General features: G+C 39.3%; 1 protein-coding gene across 2 annotated transcripts in view; it reads right to left on the minus strand.

Annotated features, from left to right (window-relative positions):
- KCNH8 (potassium voltage-gated channel subfamily H member 8) overlaps positions 1-17,805 on the minus strand; it is a 337,559-nt gene that overhangs the window by 26,237 nt on the left and 293,517 nt on the right. For both annotated transcript variants that reach the window (XM_070577513.1, XM_008519807.2), the window contains 3 exons: positions 8,318-8,356; positions 3,592-3,950; positions 1,124-1,230 (listed from right to left, as the gene is read on the minus strand). In XM_070577513.1, coding sequence (XP_070433614.1) covers positions 1,124-1,230; positions 3,592-3,950; positions 8,318-8,356 — 505 coding nt within the window. The remainder of the gene's footprint in view (positions 1-1,123; positions 1,231-3,591; positions 3,951-8,317; positions 8,357-17,805) is intronic.

Below are 17,805 nucleotides of genomic sequence, written 5' to 3' on the forward strand. Positions count from 1 at the left end.
GGTTGATTGAGATGGAATACTGGTATTCCAAATGGAGACACACTTCCAGAACTGTACCTTCAAAGACTTTCTTGGGCTTGACTTTGTCTATGAAGAGATTCTGACAAGCGTGTCAGATCTCAGAGCTGGGTGTAAAGAGGAGATAGTTGGCAGGGGATTGCTGGCCTTGCTTCTGGTAGTTTGCTGGTAATTGCTTTGTATTGCCTATGCCTATTTAACACTTGTTCATTATTCTTTCTTTATAAGCTACAGATGTCTCTTCTTTAGAATTTATTTCTGCCCTTCATCATGTTGACAGATTCCTTTTTTTTTTGTTTTAAAGATTTTATTTTTTCCTTTTTCTCCCCAAAGCCCCCAGGTACATAGTTGCACATTCTTCGTTGTGGGTCCTTCTAGTTGTGACATGTGGGACGCTGCCTCAGCGCGGTTTGATGAGCAGTGCCATGTCCGCGCCCAGGATTCGAACCAACGAAACACTGGGCCTACTGCAGCGGAGCGCGCGAACTTAACCACTCGGCCACAGGGCCAGCCCCCAGATTTCTTTTTATGGGCAATGAAATCAAGAATGAAAGGCAGAGAGAGGAGCGTGGGCTGAGTCTGGGGGTGCTTTTACATTAATTCACCAGCTAAAGGGTAGTGCTTCATATAGTTGTCCATCGTGTGCAACATTATTACACTCTTCTGAAGTTGTTTATCCTCTGACAAAATGAACATACATAATCTCTTGCCAAATAAGTTGGTTAAATATAACCGATGTTCCTACAGTGCACAACCGACACAGCATTTCCTCTGAGTAACGTTGGTTTTGTGGACTAGTCTGCACTTACAATAGGAAAACATTATTACTCTCTGATGAGCAGCAGAAGTTTGAGTGTCCTGACATACCGTTTACCTGGGCTGGTAAGTGGCAGGGCATCCAGCCTGGATGGAGGAACAAGTACAAATGAGATCTTAATAGCCTGGACATGGCACTGACTCAAGTCCAATTATTCCATAGTGTTGGTAAAGTTCTATCGCATGGAGAATGTTCCAAGAATGGGAAGGCAAAAAAAGTGCCTATGCCAAACATTACAAGTTTAAAAGAAATCTCGCCTCTTGAGAGAAGACTAAATACAGAGCTTACCTCCGAGAGGAGGAGAAATTCTGGCCTCCGGCCTGATTCGTTCAGAGCCGAAGTCAAAAGTCTGACTTTCTTCACTACTGTTTCCGTCTTCAATTCCGTCAACAATTCTGTTCAAAATAAAGGAAATTGATGACTTGTACATTTATATTTATGAGTTCCAGTATTTCTAAAAGCCTTAAAAAACTGTGTTAAATTTCTGAAATTCTAGACACTCTAGAGCTATGCTATCCAATATGGCAGCCACCAACCTTGTACAGCTATTGAGCACCTGAAATGTGGCTAGTGCAGATTGAGATGTGCTGGAAGTATGAAATGCACACTGGATTTTGAAGCGTTCAGTAAAAAAAAAAAAAGAAATTATTTCACTAGTAATTTTTATATTTACATTTGAAATGATAATATTTGGGGCAAATTGAGTTAAAATATATTATTAAAATTAATTTCACTTTTTTTTTTACTTTTTAAAAATGTGACTACTAGAAAATTTTAAATTACATATGTGGCTCACAATTTTAGCTCACGTTAGATTTCTATTGGACAGGAATGCTATAGAATTTAGAATCATATATTCTCAGACTCAAAACCTTAAGAGACAGAAGTTCTCTTATCTAAATTTGTATTAAATCACTGCTCTACCCAGATTGAAAAGGTTTCACCCTAATGATTACAGCGTCACAGAAAATAACTCTGGTGCCTTTCACTCTGGACTTGGACAAAACTGAAGAGACAGTTGAAGAATCATAGTTAAATTGCTGTTAGGACTTTAGTCTTCTTTCCTCGGTATATAATATGTAACTCACTTATTATTAAAAAAAATACAAGTCTATTGTGGAAAATGTAGACATACACATATCAAAAATCAGAAAATAAAAATCTCCTATAAGCCACCACTACTGTTAACATTTCTCTCTCTCTCTCTTTTTTCTATGTATATAAAAAACTGTGTTCTTTTTATAAGTATAGGATCAATTGTACATAAATCTTTTTTTCCATCTCTGATACATTTTCCCTCTATTTACAATTTATTATTTTTAATTTTATCAAAAATATAGGAAGGAGAAGAGTTAAGCAATGTTTTCAAATTACCACTTCCAACTGAATTCCTAACATTTGAATGTCCACCTACTTTTCACTAAGCCTGTTTTGCTTATTTTTTCTTAATATTCTCTCTGAATGGATAAATTGTGTTCTTCAAATGAATAATCAAATATATTGCATATCAAAAAGATCACTTGCCTTACAAGTAGAAAAACAGAATTTGGATCCAGATTTCAGAAGTTCATCTATGAGATTTTGGACAAAATACTTAACCTTCAAGTTTCACTTCTTAGATCTTTATAGTAAAGATAGTATGAACTACTTTATAGAATTTCTGAGAGGACTAAATGCAATAGTGAATGTAAAATTACCTAACAGAGTACATGGAACATAGGAAACATTCAATATGTTTTTTTCTTGCTTCTATTTATTATTCCTCATCTGTCGGTTGTCCTATTATGGTGGCTGCATGTTGCTGTGATGGTGAAAGCTATGTCACCGGTGTTTCAAATACAGCAGGGTCATCCATGGGGGACAGGTTTCAGTGGAACTTCCAGATTAAGACAGACTAGGAAGAAGGACCTGGTCACCCACTTCTGACAAAACTGGCCATGGAAACCTTACGAACAACAGTGGAGCATTGTCTGATATAGCACCAGAATGTGAGAGGATGGTGCAAAAACACTGGGCAGGGTTCCGCTCTCTCGTACCCAGGGTCGCTAGGAGTCAGAATCGACTGGACAGTACTAATAGCAAAAAGTTATTACACAGCTGCATTGTGATTTTTACAATTGCTTAGTGCACCATCCTGTTCCCTTCATATTTTCTGAGTCAGGATTTTTTACCCTCACTATCACTTTTAGTAGATCCTAAAGTAAATTTTTTTTAGATTAAAAATAGAGCCATGGCATGTTACCTACTGAAGAGGTCAGAACTAAAACTAAGCTTCAGTCATCCACAATAATGAAGCAACTAGCATGAAAAATGAAAATCAACACTTCATTCCCTCCTTAATTTCAGCTCATTCCTTCATAAAACTTTGGGTAAGATGAGATATGAGGGGATAACATCAATGGGCTTTGTTCCATCTCTTTTATTTTCATTATAAATTTATAAATGATAAAATTACAATGTAGAAATATACATTTATAGTATTAAGTAGAGCTAAATGGATGAAGGGAGTAGAAAAGGAATTCTGAATATTTAATGGACTGTTTTGAGAATATGACTAAAACTATTTATTCTCCTGCTACGCACACCTCCACATAGAGGCAGAAATTGCACACAAAATTCAGGAAAGCTGAAGATCCCAGGCTAGGAACCTGTGCAGTCGAAAGGCCCAGAAGGCTGAATAATTTACTAGCCAGATTCTTGTCTGAATAAAAGGCAGCCATTTTCACCTGGGAAAGAATTATATGATGTGCTCTTACCTTGGACTGAGGTCTGGGGGTCCAGCACTATTCAAAGTCGAAAGCTGCAGTTTCAAGTTCTTCTCTTTCCTTTTACCCTGGTTAGGGGGGTCAGTTTCCTGTTTGGTTTTTGGAGAATTTGAACTGGAGACTCTGATAGGTGAGTGAAACGGCACTGTTCCTGAAGCCAGCTGCTTCAGGCTTAAGCCTAGATAGCTTTTATTGCTTCCAACCTTCTTGTTGCGTGAAGAGGAGGATCCCCTGGTGTAGATGGGAGAGAGGGAGGCTGTCTCCTCTTCCTCCCCCTCCTCCTCCTCTTCCTCATCTTCCACAATGGATGGGAGTCTCTTGTTGATGCTGCCATTTCCCTTGGGCTCTGACTAAATCAGTGGATAACATAGATTAGTGCAGATTGCAAAGACTTCTTGAGAGGTATAACACTTACGCTGGAGGTCCCATCTGAACAAAGTAAAAGTCTTAGCGACTTTCTTCTCATTAAAACCAAAGACTTGTGGATTTTGCTATTATTTATTAGGGTTTTAAAAGTCTCCCCATTTCTGATCTTTCCCAGGCTTACCTGCTCTGCTTTCCCGAGGTTATCCCATCAACCTTCTCTTGGCCTTTTAAACTCTGCGTGAAAGGTGCATTTTATAAGGTTTTCTTCTAGATTTTAATCAGCCTGCCACTTGTAATAGTATATGATGGTATACTCTTAGGAATAAAGACATTATCAATTTTACTGGAAGATCTTGGGCCTTGTTATTTTAAAGTTATAGGGTTTTCAGTGGACCTTTATGTGGAGATCAACCAGTAAAATTATATTATCCTTGAGAGTAAAAATCTTTCCTATTTTGGATCACAGAGATGGAAGAAGATCAGAAGTGTCCTCAGTTACTCTGTTTCCTGTTCTCCTTATTCTTGTGAGTTAGTTGGCAGGAAATGGAGCAAACGATTTGATCTGCTCCCCTTGAAGAGCCTTGGGAAAGGAAGGAGAAAGTCTTGCCAAACCCCATCCTTGGACTCTTGGCTGAAGTCATTCAACCTTATAGGCTAAGAAGAAGCAAGCAAGAGAATGGGCAAGGACAACAGAGGTAATGATGGAGAGGTGGGCAGAGAGAACACCAAACAGCTAAGCTAGTTGCCCTCAGCAGAGTCACTATACGAATACGTGTTTTTCGCTCTGCCCCAGGCATGGCTTCCCTGCTCCAAAAGGTCGATTCATTTTTCTGTCCCTCAGTTTCTTTTGAGGATATAATCAATTATACCTGCTCATCATAATTTCTAAGAAAAATAAGACAACAAACTGAAAAGATCTAAGAGTACTATTTAAATCTCATGATCTGTTGTGGTTATTACCTCATCTTAATAAACAGTTGGTTCTTTAGTATATGTGGATTTTACTATAACAGTTACAATGATAGATATAAAAAATGTACTTGAACCTGTGGTGGCTCATTCAGTTTAGTCTATAGCTGCGAAGTGAAATGGTTGGGTTACTCATGAAGTTATTTGTATTTTAATCTTTTTTTTTTTTTTTTTAAGATTGGCACCTGGGGTAACAACTGTTGTCAATCTTTTTTTTTTTTTCTGCTTTATCTCCCCAACCCCCCCTGTACACAGCTGTATATCTTAGTTGTATGTCCTTTTAGTTGTAGGATGTGGGCGCCGTCTCAACATGGCCTGACAAGCGGTGCCATGTCTGCGCCCAGGATCCGAACCCTGGGCCGCCGCAGCGGAGCGCGCAAACTTAACCACTCGGCCACGGAGCCGGCCCTGTATTTTAATCTTAATGGCTCAAAATTTCTTGAGGCAATGGCATTATGAGACTTTCCAACTAGATATGATTCTTTTAATTAATGGTGATGCCATTAGTCTTTATTGGGATAGTAATGGTCTTGCTTTTATTTGTTGTTTGTTTTACACAACATTTTACAATGCTATGCTTTTAACAAAAGTTGGACCTACGAGAAATTTCAGGGAAACTTTTGTATACCAGTATCGTAGAATGGAAAAGTTAGCTCACTCAGTAAAGACGCAACAGGGCAAACTTATCAAAGCAATGAAAAACAATGAGTACATTCTCGAATTGGACTTGTGTTTACATTTGCATTGGCAGTTTAATCATTCCTTTGTTTCAAGGAGCTTCCATTGGCCCTGACAGAATCCTCTGACTAATAACCTATGGTGTTTGTATCTCTACGAGTTTGTTTAAATTTTGTATTTCCATTTTGTCATGGAGACTTGGTACCTTAGACAAGTTGCTTAGATACTGACTCTTGTGATCAAGACAGCCAATATTACTTAAGCCAAGAATAAGTTACCCCTCCTACCATCATTACAGACAGGACTCAAATTTATTTCATTATTAAACACCCAGCCCCACATGCAGCTTCTAGGCAGGAGTATCAGTTGCTTTCCTCAGGCCAGCTATACAGAAACACCTACTTCCCTTGTGTAGCTGGATTCACCTGCGTATACACTGCTGTAAAGTTCAACCACACATCTCTTCCTTCTCTTCTATCTGCCCCTTCATCCTCTCTTGACAAATGCTTCCATGAGGGCAATGAGGTTTTTATAATCATAGTGAAAGAAATCTCTAATTTAGCTCAAGACAATTTGCTGGGATAGTCATGTCAAACTCATAAATGCTCAGATTCAATCAAACCCCTCTTGACTAAAGGGGAAGCAGAACAAAATCTAGTAGTTGAATGCATGGATTTTTGGTCACACAGTCCCAGAAGTCCTGTGATTTACTACTTATAGCCTTGGTGAAGTAATACAACTGTTTAAACCTTGGTTTCCTCAGCAGAAAATTCGGAATAGTGTGAGGAAAAAATTAAACATTAGATAATGGAAGTACAGCAGCCAAAAGCACAGAAAATGCTTAATAACTGCTTCCCCTTGTGATGATGATCATGAAGAAAACGGAAACATTTACATGAGGGCAGGTGCTACAGAGAACACTGGTTATGTAGTTTCACATAATCTCCCCTTCTCTCTTAGTTAAGAGAACTCTTAGCAACGACACACCCCGCTCAAAGATCACCTTTTTCAGCTTCTCTTGTTTCTTGGTTTGTCTCATGAGGCTGTTCTGGGATGATGGCATGTAAGTAGACATGTTATAAGGAACTTGTAGGAAGGCTCCTAAAAGAGGGGAGCCTCTATCTCACTCTTTCACATGTCTTTGATTTCTGGTCTGGAATATGGATGAAATGGATGGATCTCCAGCAGTCATCTTAGAGAAGAAGGAGATTTTGAAGAAAGAAGCCATATGTTGAAGATGATGAAGCAGAAAGAAGACAGCTTGGGACCCTATTGACACACTGTTATATTACCCACTTCTGGACTTCTCCATGAGAGAGAAATGAACATCAATTGTCTGAAAACTCCGGTTATTCTGGTAGTTTTAATATTTCAAATGAACCTCAGCCTAAATTACACATAAGATTTTTTTTTTAAGTTAAGGATAGGATATTCTTGGGAGGGATGTTCATTTTCAGCGCACAATAAATTGCTGAGGAATTCAAACTGGAAAATCTGAAAGAAGGCTAAATTTCTCTTCATGGGAAAGAGAACATAGGAAAGGTCTGGGGAAAAGGGGTACAATAGTGAGGGAAGGCTGCCTGTTGAGAAGAGTTGAAACATAATGACCATTTTGCTAGTTCCTGAGGAGGGATTTTGTAGAGATGAGAGAGAGAAGACAACTAGCGTCAGAGAGAAACTTAGTTGAAAGCACTGAAATGTTTTAAGAGCTCTTAAGAAGTTTCTCAATGGTATTAAAAGTAAACCCTGGGGCCGGCCGGTGGCACAGCGGTAAAGTTCACATGTTCCACTTCAGTGGCCCATGGTTCACCAGTTCAGATCCCGGGTGTGGACATGGCACCACTTGGCAAGCCATGCTGTAGTAAGCGTCCCACATATAAAGTAGAGGAAGATGGGCACGGATGTTAGCTCAGGGCCAGTCTTCCTCAACAAAAAGAGGAGGATTGGCAGCACGTGTTAGCTCAGGGCTAATCTTCCTCAAAAAAAAGAAAAAAAAAGGTTTGCTCCGTCCATTACCGTCTTCAGTAAATTATCAATGTCTTCATAATGTCATATGTAACTTGATTTATTTGTGTGCCTCTGTATGCATGTGTGTGTGTGTGTGTGTGTGTGTGTGTATGTGTGTGTGAAAGTTGGGTTCTGCCTCAAGAATAGTACAGAGCAAGAAAAGGAGCTGTTTATAGGATTCCTGTCACAGGATTATTGGTAATAAAAATCTCGATAATAAATAAACAAATCACTGTTTCTTTGGGAAAGTTTTCTGTGAAATTGGAAGCTACTTAAATATTTGGACTGCCTTAAGAGCTCAAGTGAAACTACTTCCAGAATATCTCTAAACCATGTTTTTTACATTAAGGATAATCATGTTGTACCATCCATTGGATATTTACAAGAAAACTATTTGACTGCTGATTTCAAACACAATGAAAGGACTTCTAAAATCAATACCTCAAGACTTTGCTACTTTTGGCAGGTTTTGGTGACAAACTACTTCTCAGCACTAACAATAAAACCTTTAAATAGATATATGAGCTTCAATTCTTCTCTATTGCCAAACTCAAGAAAGTCCGTCACCACATTGCTCGTTGGGAAGTGTATTAGGGAAAGTCAAAAGTAAATACATAAAACTCTCAAGGGAGAGACACATTTAATGGAAGTCCTACAGATTTTAGATAAACATTTCACTCTTTGACAAAAGCCATACCTGTGAGATGGTAGATTTGTTCGACAATCTTGATATCACCTGAAAGAACAAACAAACAAGCGGAAGTTGTAACAATCATTTAAACCTTCCCGGATGGTTTGAGACTGGGTGCAAGGTGGGAGGCAGGGGAAAGAGATGGAAGTTCAGAGGATGGGGGACAACCAATCCACCTGTGTAGACCAGAGAAGAGAACATAGTTCCTGAAAGATGCTGAAAACACCTCCCACACCCCACCCTCCAGGAGCTCTATTGCCCAGTGTGTGTGATAAGAAAAGAGAGCAGCAAACTAAACGTCTAGGACAGGACATCGCATCTAGGAAATAATGATCAAAATAGGGGGCTTATTGGCTATATTTTCCATCTTATTGCTTCAATCACTCTCCTTTTGTTTCTTATTCCCTTACTCTCTAGACTGCCCTTTTGCTAAGTTCTCTCTTCTATGATTTTTTCTCTCTGGCTCTGTGAAAACAGAAACCCATGGAATCTTTTTTCGTTTAATCTCATTTCTTTCTGCTTATCCGCCTCCCCTTCTTACTTGAATATGGGCAGAGATGATGGGTCCTTTTCTGTCCCATTTGTTTTACTCACTACGATGTTCCTTGTGGACTAGGATTAAGTTCATGGGGGATCCTAATCCCCTATTTAATTGAAAGTGAGATCCCATTGATTATAAAGAAGAAAAAAATCCTCCCAATCAAATTGTGACATGCTATCCATTGGGAGACAGATCCTAATTTCAGAGACGCTAAAATGTGAAAAAACAAATGTGTAATGGAGAATCACTTAAACTTGGCTCTCAGGACACATCTTGTGTAAAATCAAACTGCGGTACTGCGGAGAAGTGCATTAAAAAACATGCACCTTCCATGATGTGCAAAGCTCTGGAAATTTTGCCATACCCTGGAAACATGCTTCAGGTCTCATCTGCATTGTTTTTTGCTCAAATACACTTCTTTCATTTTCAAGTGGCAAATAGATACCATAAATTAACATAATTTTATTCACACACAAACACAAACCTTGCACTTGAAAATGATCTGCCTAGCAAGAGAGACATATTTGGTAATTCTGTCACCCTCCCACTGATTTTTTTTTTCCTAGATGGTTAGGGAAATAGATGTTATTATTTATACAAATGCTGGCATCATTATCGCTCTGCAAATATATGTTTCATCAATGTTTAATTTTATCAAAGCAGTCAACCCATTCTGCATCTGCTTAGTTGCCTAAATATGCATTAATCAGAAGCATTGTAGACATAAGTTTTGTAATAATTCCCTAAATGACGACAAATAAAACAGCTGAATAATTAAAAATGTGAAAAATAAAACAAAATTACAGTGTTGTAGCTACTATGGTAGACACAAAAATGTGTTTTACAAACTTTCCGTTGCAGCTTGGATCAAAGAACATCCCAGTGGAATTCAGAAAGCCTGAAGAGCTCCAGGTCAGAGATGGCCTCTGACGGGGGAGGTGGGGTGGGGGAGAAAGGCCCTGGCCTTAGGGTCTTCTGATTTGGGTTTGACTGCCAGCTCCCTAGTTTACTACTAGTATGAGTTCTGTCAAGTTGCTGAATCCCAAGGCTATTTTTCTAAATCAGTGCTTCTCAAACTTATCTGTGTACACAGATCACCTGAGGATCTCACTAAAATGCACATTCTGATTCAGAAAGTCTCGGTAGGGCTTGAGACTCTGCATTTCTAATGAGCTCCCAGATAATACTCATGTTGTCGGCCCACAGGGCATACTTTGAGTAGCAAGATCTCCTAACCAATGTCACTGTTATTATCATCCTACCACTTATCAATCCGTTAAGTATTCACTATGTGATCAGCACCCTGACAAATGCTCCCCAGCCACATCCTTTAATTTTCATAGCAATCCTATGCCATAAGTATACATCATATAGCCAACACTACTGTGATAAGCTCTCTGAATAAAACATTTCATTTACATATAGTATTAATTACATTTATTTAAAAAGAGTGCCAGGACATGTTCATTCTGTTGGCTAACACTTCATGCTGATCTAGATTCTGCCAAGGGCAGAGAATATTAGTTTAAGGGAAACTCAGTCTTTTAAAGCTAGAAGTGACCCTAAAGAGTGTTTGCTACAATGGTTTACATGCCTGGCAAATAACAGAATGCTTTGAAGAGCATTCCTAAAACAAATCAGATTCCAGAGGACCAACCCCAGCCAGTCTCTTTCAGTTGGTGGTGGGTGGGGCCCAGGACTCCAGGTCAGGTTTGAAACCACTGAGTTAGTCCAGCTCTGCAACTAGAAATGTGGAAACTGTGGCCCAAGAAGATGAGATGACTTGCCCAATTAGTTGCACAACCTCTGCCAGAGGCCCTGCATCCTGACTTTCCATGTACCCTACAGAGAATCATAAATTTTCTCGGGTACCTCCTCCCTGTAACTTGGGCTGTAAGACTAAATGCCTGATATATTGTGGAATTTAATCTGGCACACAGTTTGATGATTGCCATGAAGCAGACCCAAAAATCTCACGATACTAAGTTGCTGTGGGGGCCTGGAATTGGCCACCCCAAAATATGTCTCTTTGGCATGAGGATTATTTTGGGCTGGTTACCTTTAAAAACTGCAGACATGAGAGAAACTCTGAAAAGTAGAATTTACTTACCCTTTGTTAGGAGACATTTACATTTGTAAAGGAAATCTCCATCTGTAAAAGTGTCCCCCTCTCTGTACCAGGAAGAAGGGGAGATGACTTTATCTCTAGAAACTCTTATCGACAGGGAAGGCAAGGACTTAAATCTGCATAATAACCTTACTTTTGTTTATGTGCTCTTCTGATAATCTCCCATAACTGACTGCCCCCATCCCCCAACACCCTCCTTTGTCCTTAGCTGAGGATGGTATTTAAGGTGAGAGCTTTCATTATTTTGGTGAGTTACTGAGTTTTTCTGGGTCTCTCCCATGTATTCATGTTATAAAGCTTTGTTTGGTTTTCTCCTGTTATTCTGTCTCATGTGAATTTAACTCGATCTCTGGCCAGAAGAACCCACAGCAGGTAGAGGAAATGTGTTCCTCCCCTACATTGCCCAAGCCCCTCTTTAACTTCTCCTGAGTCACAAATTTTTCAGGAAATCTGATGAATTCTAGGCATTCTCTCCCCGGGTGGGGGCGGGGGGGAAGCATAGATATACTTTTAGATAGAAAATGTTTATTGATTCCATTTTCTTTTTCTGTCAATTAGAAGAAAACTCAAAGGTTTTGAAAAGTTTTGAGGAAGGCAGTCTTAGACATTTTGAGTCTCTCTCACACAAAACTGTGTAAAGAAGTCCTCACAATTCTACTACTGAGCTTGAATTGCAAATGCAAATCAGACATAATCAAATTATAGTAATTTCAGGTGTGAAAAATACCATTGTATTTTTTAATATTCTCTATTTTACTAAATGAAGACATTTCTATAAGAGCGTTCATAGGTTCATACCTGATCTTGGCCACCCAACTCATTTTTTCAAGTTCTTAAATTCCTTAACAGGAAATTTTTCTTTTTTTTTTTTTTTAAAGATTTTATTTTTGCCTTTTTCTCCCCAAAGCCCCCTGGTACATAGTTGTACATTCTTCATTGTGGGTCCTTCTAGTTGTGGCATATGGGACACTGCCTCAGCATGGTTTGATGAGCAGTGCCATGTCTGCGCCCAGGATTTGAACCAACGAAACACTGGGCCGCCTGCAGTGGAGTGTGCGAACTCAACCACCTGGCCACGGGGCCAGCCCAGGAAATTTTTCTGCTATTAGGACTTTCATGAATTCTTCTACTTGAGAAAGAAGCTCTCGGATTTCTTTCATCTATTTCCTCCATCCATTAAAATGCCTCTGAATTCTCACAGATGGTACTATGACAATAAGCTTTGGGGCCTCCACCTTCCATGCTAATGCCCTACCTTTAGAAGAAACTTGAGTGGTTTTTCAATGGTGGGGAGGCATTACATAAACTCTCCTTACTCTCAAGTAGTTTTCAAAAGGCTGAACCACCAAGAAGTTGACTACTATGAAGCAGGAAGGAAGCAAATGTGAATGGAACCCACATGGATCTAGGAATCCTACACTGTAACCCAAAGGATCAGTGGCCCAAGGAAGGTAGGGAATCTATTTCCGTTGTTTACTTGGTTCACAACTCCTGAGTCCACAAATGTCCCCTCAGTTATGGAATCTCATAAAACACTAAAGTGCTCTGGTAGGAATGTTATCTACAGCTGATTGCTCAACTGGGAAGTGAGCTGTGAATTACAAGCTCTTCTTTCTGACTGATTCATAATATCCTCTGCTTTGTTTATAATGCCACACTGATTAAGGCACAAAGCAGATTGAAGGAACACATGTCCCCATTCAGAAAAAGGGATTATCACATATTTTATCTTGTTCACTAGACAGCAACATCACCAGTATTGGGCTGTTTGGGATAAACAGAATATGAATGAAGGATACTCATAAATAACCCCATAACTCACATGATTAAAATGTCCACTCTTACAAAACCATAAATAGTTGTCATATAATATAGGCAAGTAGCATATCAATAGGTCTCATTTTCATTTCTAATTTGCTTCCTTCTCATGTAGACTCAAGTGGAGGTGCCAATAATTAGTGAGTGACACCAGTGGCAGGTGGCAGATGGGAGGAGCCATGGCAACCTCTGGAGGAAGGATAGGCTTTGGATAAGGGAGCACTCATTTTCAACTAAACAAGGCTGAGAGTTCACCACCATCTAATCCAAAGGAGAGATTTTTGAGGCTGGTCTGAAACCCTACATGTGTAATACAGTTTCTATTGTTTCTTTTGTTTGTTTTATAACTTAGAAACAGAAATGAGATTTTAGTGAAAAAAGGATGATTCCGACATTTCCCAATTTCACCCTGAGCCTTGAGGTCAAGACAAACTATTAGGGCTTAGAAAAGAATTCTCTTCCCTTAGATAAATACTATTCCTTCTGATGCAGAAAATACAAGTCAAGTAATCGAGTCCTCAATTTAGTGTGTGCTGACTGCTAGAGCTGGAGAATCAGCTACTGGACCTATAGTGTAGGAAGCACCACAACAACTCTTCAGCGGTGTATATTATGATAAAAGGTCTGTGTGCCGGTAGATGATACTAGATTTAGAAGGTAGTGTAGCACTGTGGTTAAGAGTTGGGATTTTCCTAGTCCTGTCACTTATTAGCTGTATGACTTTGGGAAGCATATTAATTGGGATAGGATAGGTAATGCTGAGGTAACAAATAATGTGCTAAATTTCAATTGCTTAACACAAAAGAACTTTATTTCTCATTCATGTACAGTTTGATGTGTGTCTAGCAGTCCTCCTCTAAGTGGTAAACTCAGGGACACAGGCTTCTTCTATTTTGTGGTTCTGCCATCATGTGGTCTCAGGATTGTCCCGGCATCATCCAGTTGGCAGCGTGAGAGAGTTGGGGGAGAGAGTATGGGGAAGGCGTACTGGGCACGTGATCACCCTAGCATGGAAGTGACATGTCACTCCTACTTCCATTCCATTGGTCAGAACTAAAGTCAGTCACCGTCAATTGAAATTCTGTGAGCTTTCATTTCTTCCTCTCAAAAATAATGATGATATCCAGAGTTATTTTGAGGATTAAATGAGATATATATGTGTAAACTGAACAAATCTTGGAGACCCAGTTGGCCTTATCTGGCATGTGTCCCATCAAGAGCAACGCAGTACAGCAACCAAAACGAATGAAAAAAATAATTCTTATTTTTCGTGTGTATGTTTCAAGAACCTTAAAGGCAACACATTTGATAACCGACAATAAGACTTTTTAAAATTATCCCTCCTTTTCTGTTCTATTAGCAATAACAAAGGTGCCTCTCTCTCGGTTCTGTCATTGAAACTCTCCACGGATCCCTACGTTCACGTTTCTCCACTTCCTGCCTCCCTCTGGCCATAATGCCCAACCTCCATGCCACAAGTGACCACTAGGTGGCGCTATGCCTTCCAGGTCTCCCTTGGTTCTCCAGGCAGAGAAAGCATTCGGATGGAGCCCTTAGGGCAGTGTAAGTCTCATCATCTCAACTTAATTATCCACAAGGAATTCTCACATAGAATTTATGGTGAAAAAAATCCTCACATCGTTGCATTGGTTGAATACTTGGTCCAGTGTCTGGCATAAAGAGTAATTCACGTTAATAAGTGTTAAATATATTACTATTGACATAGTGATTATGAAGAAACGTTTTCTTTGAATTGGGCTGGTGGGGAATGGGGTTTTATTAGCTAGGTCATGGATACTAAACATGCACACAGATAGGTTTGTACAGCTTGAAACTAAAATATATGTAGGACTCCTTAACAAAGAGGCCATAAAGGTTTTAAATATGAGTTTTCCTCAAATTGTTCTCCTAGCAGAAGGGCCATAAAAACACAACTTTTATTTACACAATACTAAGTGGAATACTTTCCACAAACTAATAAAATAAGGCATTTTCAAATTGTCCATGCCTATGAATACGATCAAAAAGACATTGCAAATATATACAAATTAACTCAAGAACAACTTTAACTTCCCATTTCTGAATTCAAATGCCTAAACTACAAGTCTCTGGAATTAAAAGAAAACCCTAAGGAATCCCTTAATACTCATTTGAAAACTTGGAAAATGCAGGATGATTTTGAGGGAGAGAGCGTTATTTACTAACATGCGGTTCATACCATTTTAGAAAGGAAAATACACACCTTTATGTGAAGAAAACTAACCAGAAGTCTCTCAACAACAACATACAGTTTTAAAGATTTCAGGCTTAAGGAGCTATGTGCCAAACCAATGATTCTGGAGTTCAGCAGGCTAATCAGTGCTAAAAGAATTTACACAGTTTAAACTCATTATATTGAGCTGCGATCCCATGCCCCCCAATGACCCGCTTCTGATTAGGGTACAATGGCTCCTGGTTAGCCCAGTAAAATCAGCTACTATGTAATTGTAAGGAAACACAATAGCTGATTTCATAAGATTTTCAAGGTACATGCTGAGTACTTTGGTTCCAAACCAGGTCGGTGAAGAAAGATGCTCGATTTAATGTGAGAAGTTTGAGCATCACAACTCCCGATGGCCCTTTTAAAGCTAATGCGAAATGCCTAATTTGCTGCCCAGGAAGCCCATTGTCAATTTTACACTGTAACAAAAAAGTTGAACGGCCCTATATGTTGTAGACAGTGTTTGAACCAGCAAACTGAAATGAGCTAGTTTGCTTATTTGAAGCACCGTGCCTCGGTTAAGCTCACTTAGCCACAGAAAATAAGACGAGGCCCCATATAGGACTTTGATAGTGGGGTCATAGGCAGCTTCTACACGACGACATGCATGCATTTTTAAATTAAAGATATCTTTGAAACTTTAGCATGAAGAATATTGTTCATCATAGCATTCACCCTTTGACCAAATATTTGACATTTTCTAAGGGAGGAAGACAGTCTCACAGTTAGTAGATGTGAGGCCAAGCTTCCTATGTTACAGTTTCGTTGGACTCACAGGTGATGTGTGGGGCACCGTAAGGAAGATATTACTGACAAATTATACGCTGCCTAAAAGCAAGTCTTTGTGAGGATTCACAATAGGATTACAAGCCACTGAAATTTAGGAAGAAACTTGTCTGATTGGGTATTTTTGCTCCTCCAGTGGTAATCCAGAAAGCTTCCAGAACAAAAATTGTCACAGATAAAATATATCTGATATATCTCATTTCCTTCTCTGAGTCTCTTTCCTAATAATGTTCTCACCCAAAACGTGCTTCCTTTGGGGGAAAAAAATCATTCTCCAATTATTTATACAGCAGTGTGTATTTTCTATTTCTTTTCTCATGTAAATTTATATTTTTGCATGTGAGTTTTCATCATAGGATAGACTTTTCCTTAACCTTTAAAAACAAATAGTGAGAAATTTAAGGGAGGGGTTTGTGAGGAGAGGTGAGGCAATGACTCTTTTCCTGAAGTTAAGCTATGTGGACAAGCTTTGAGAGTTATCACATGGCAACCTAGTGACAAAGTGGCCATTTCCAAGTTTGGGGAAAGTCACAGTGATATTCATTGAGGAAGTCTTCTTCATAAAAATGTGAATAGTGAATAAGGCATTTCCATTTAGAATGGGTGCAACTTCTTTTAGTGGGGTCCTTCTGAATTTACAGAACTATCTAACTCAGTTATTTATAGCATCACACAAAGACATCATTCTTTTAGTTACACGCATCAAATGGATGCATATAATTCTCTTCAGAACAAACTTTTCTCTCCAAGTTTTAAGGCTATTATTTCCATGACTGCAAAATATGTACAAGTGACTCTATTGGAAGGATGATTCTTTCATAACTATTTACACAAATCTGTGCAAACCAATTCTGGTCTTTCAAGTTTCCAATCTCCCGGATCAAACTGTGCTTGTTAAGTTGTTTCTTTGGGGATTGCAGGAAACCAGCAAAGTTGGATTCTTTGAAGGAACAGTTCCGGCCTTAGTTGAACTGTGTAGGCGCCACCTTTTAGGTAATAAGGGTGCTTCCAAAATAAGGCACGTGGAGTCCCACAGAGGAAGTCCTAGTTTCCCCATTAATTTCCATTACATCTTCAGGAGGTGTGAGTTCTCCTTGGCACTGGCTCTCTAACATTGCCTTGAAGCCTCTGCCCCTCCTCTCACTCTCCCCTTTATGAGAATTTATTCAGAATTCCTAAACAAACATTTATTTTCACTCGGAGAAACACCATTAAAGTGACTCTGTGGTAAACTGCTTAGAAAAATTGAAGAAATATTTTAAGGTGTGAACACCTTCCTATTTATTAACGAATTCTGTAGATTCATATTCTTATAGGCCAGGCTTTCTTAAAATGATGGCACACTCATATATCCAGCAAGCTGCATCCATTGGCCACTCCTCCCTCATATTTTCTTCAAAATACTAAACACGATGGTGTGTGTGCCAATTCTGTGTTTCCTGAAGAACATATTCTCATTTAAAGGCAAAACTAAAACAATAATAAAACACACACACGGAGCAACAACAAATAATTTAACTTGGCTCTGCACCTTTCTCAGTGTTTAAAAGCTTTCTTAAACTGGAATTAAAAAATACTGGAAAGGTAATGCTAGAAGGGCCTGTGGCTCAGACTGGTTGGTTGTTCACCAGTTGCATCCTTTTAGACACAGCTTGATGAGATTTCCCAGCCTGCTTGCACTTAGGCTGAACCAGATGACGAATTCTGGCCAACAGAATGCGAACAGAAGAGATCTATGCCATTTCTAGGTGTGGCCCCTGAGGGATGCAGGGAGAGCCTCTACATTCTCTCTCTCAGCTGGTTGGCTGGTCAGGTATGAAGTATCTAGTGGAGGACTTTGAGTTCCAGAGGACTCTGAGGCCTAGGTGATGACGGTGCCACCAAACAGAGGAAGGCTGGGTCCTCAAATCACCAAATGAAAAGCTACCACGTGTACACTGTGAGATGAATGAGTCAGAACT

Source organism: Equus przewalskii, chromosome 15 (assembly GCF_037783145.1).
Source record: "Equus przewalskii isolate Varuska chromosome 15, EquPr2, whole genome shotgun sequence".
Classification (NCBI taxonomy): domain Eukaryota; kingdom Metazoa; phylum Chordata; class Mammalia; order Perissodactyla; family Equidae; genus Equus; species Equus przewalskii.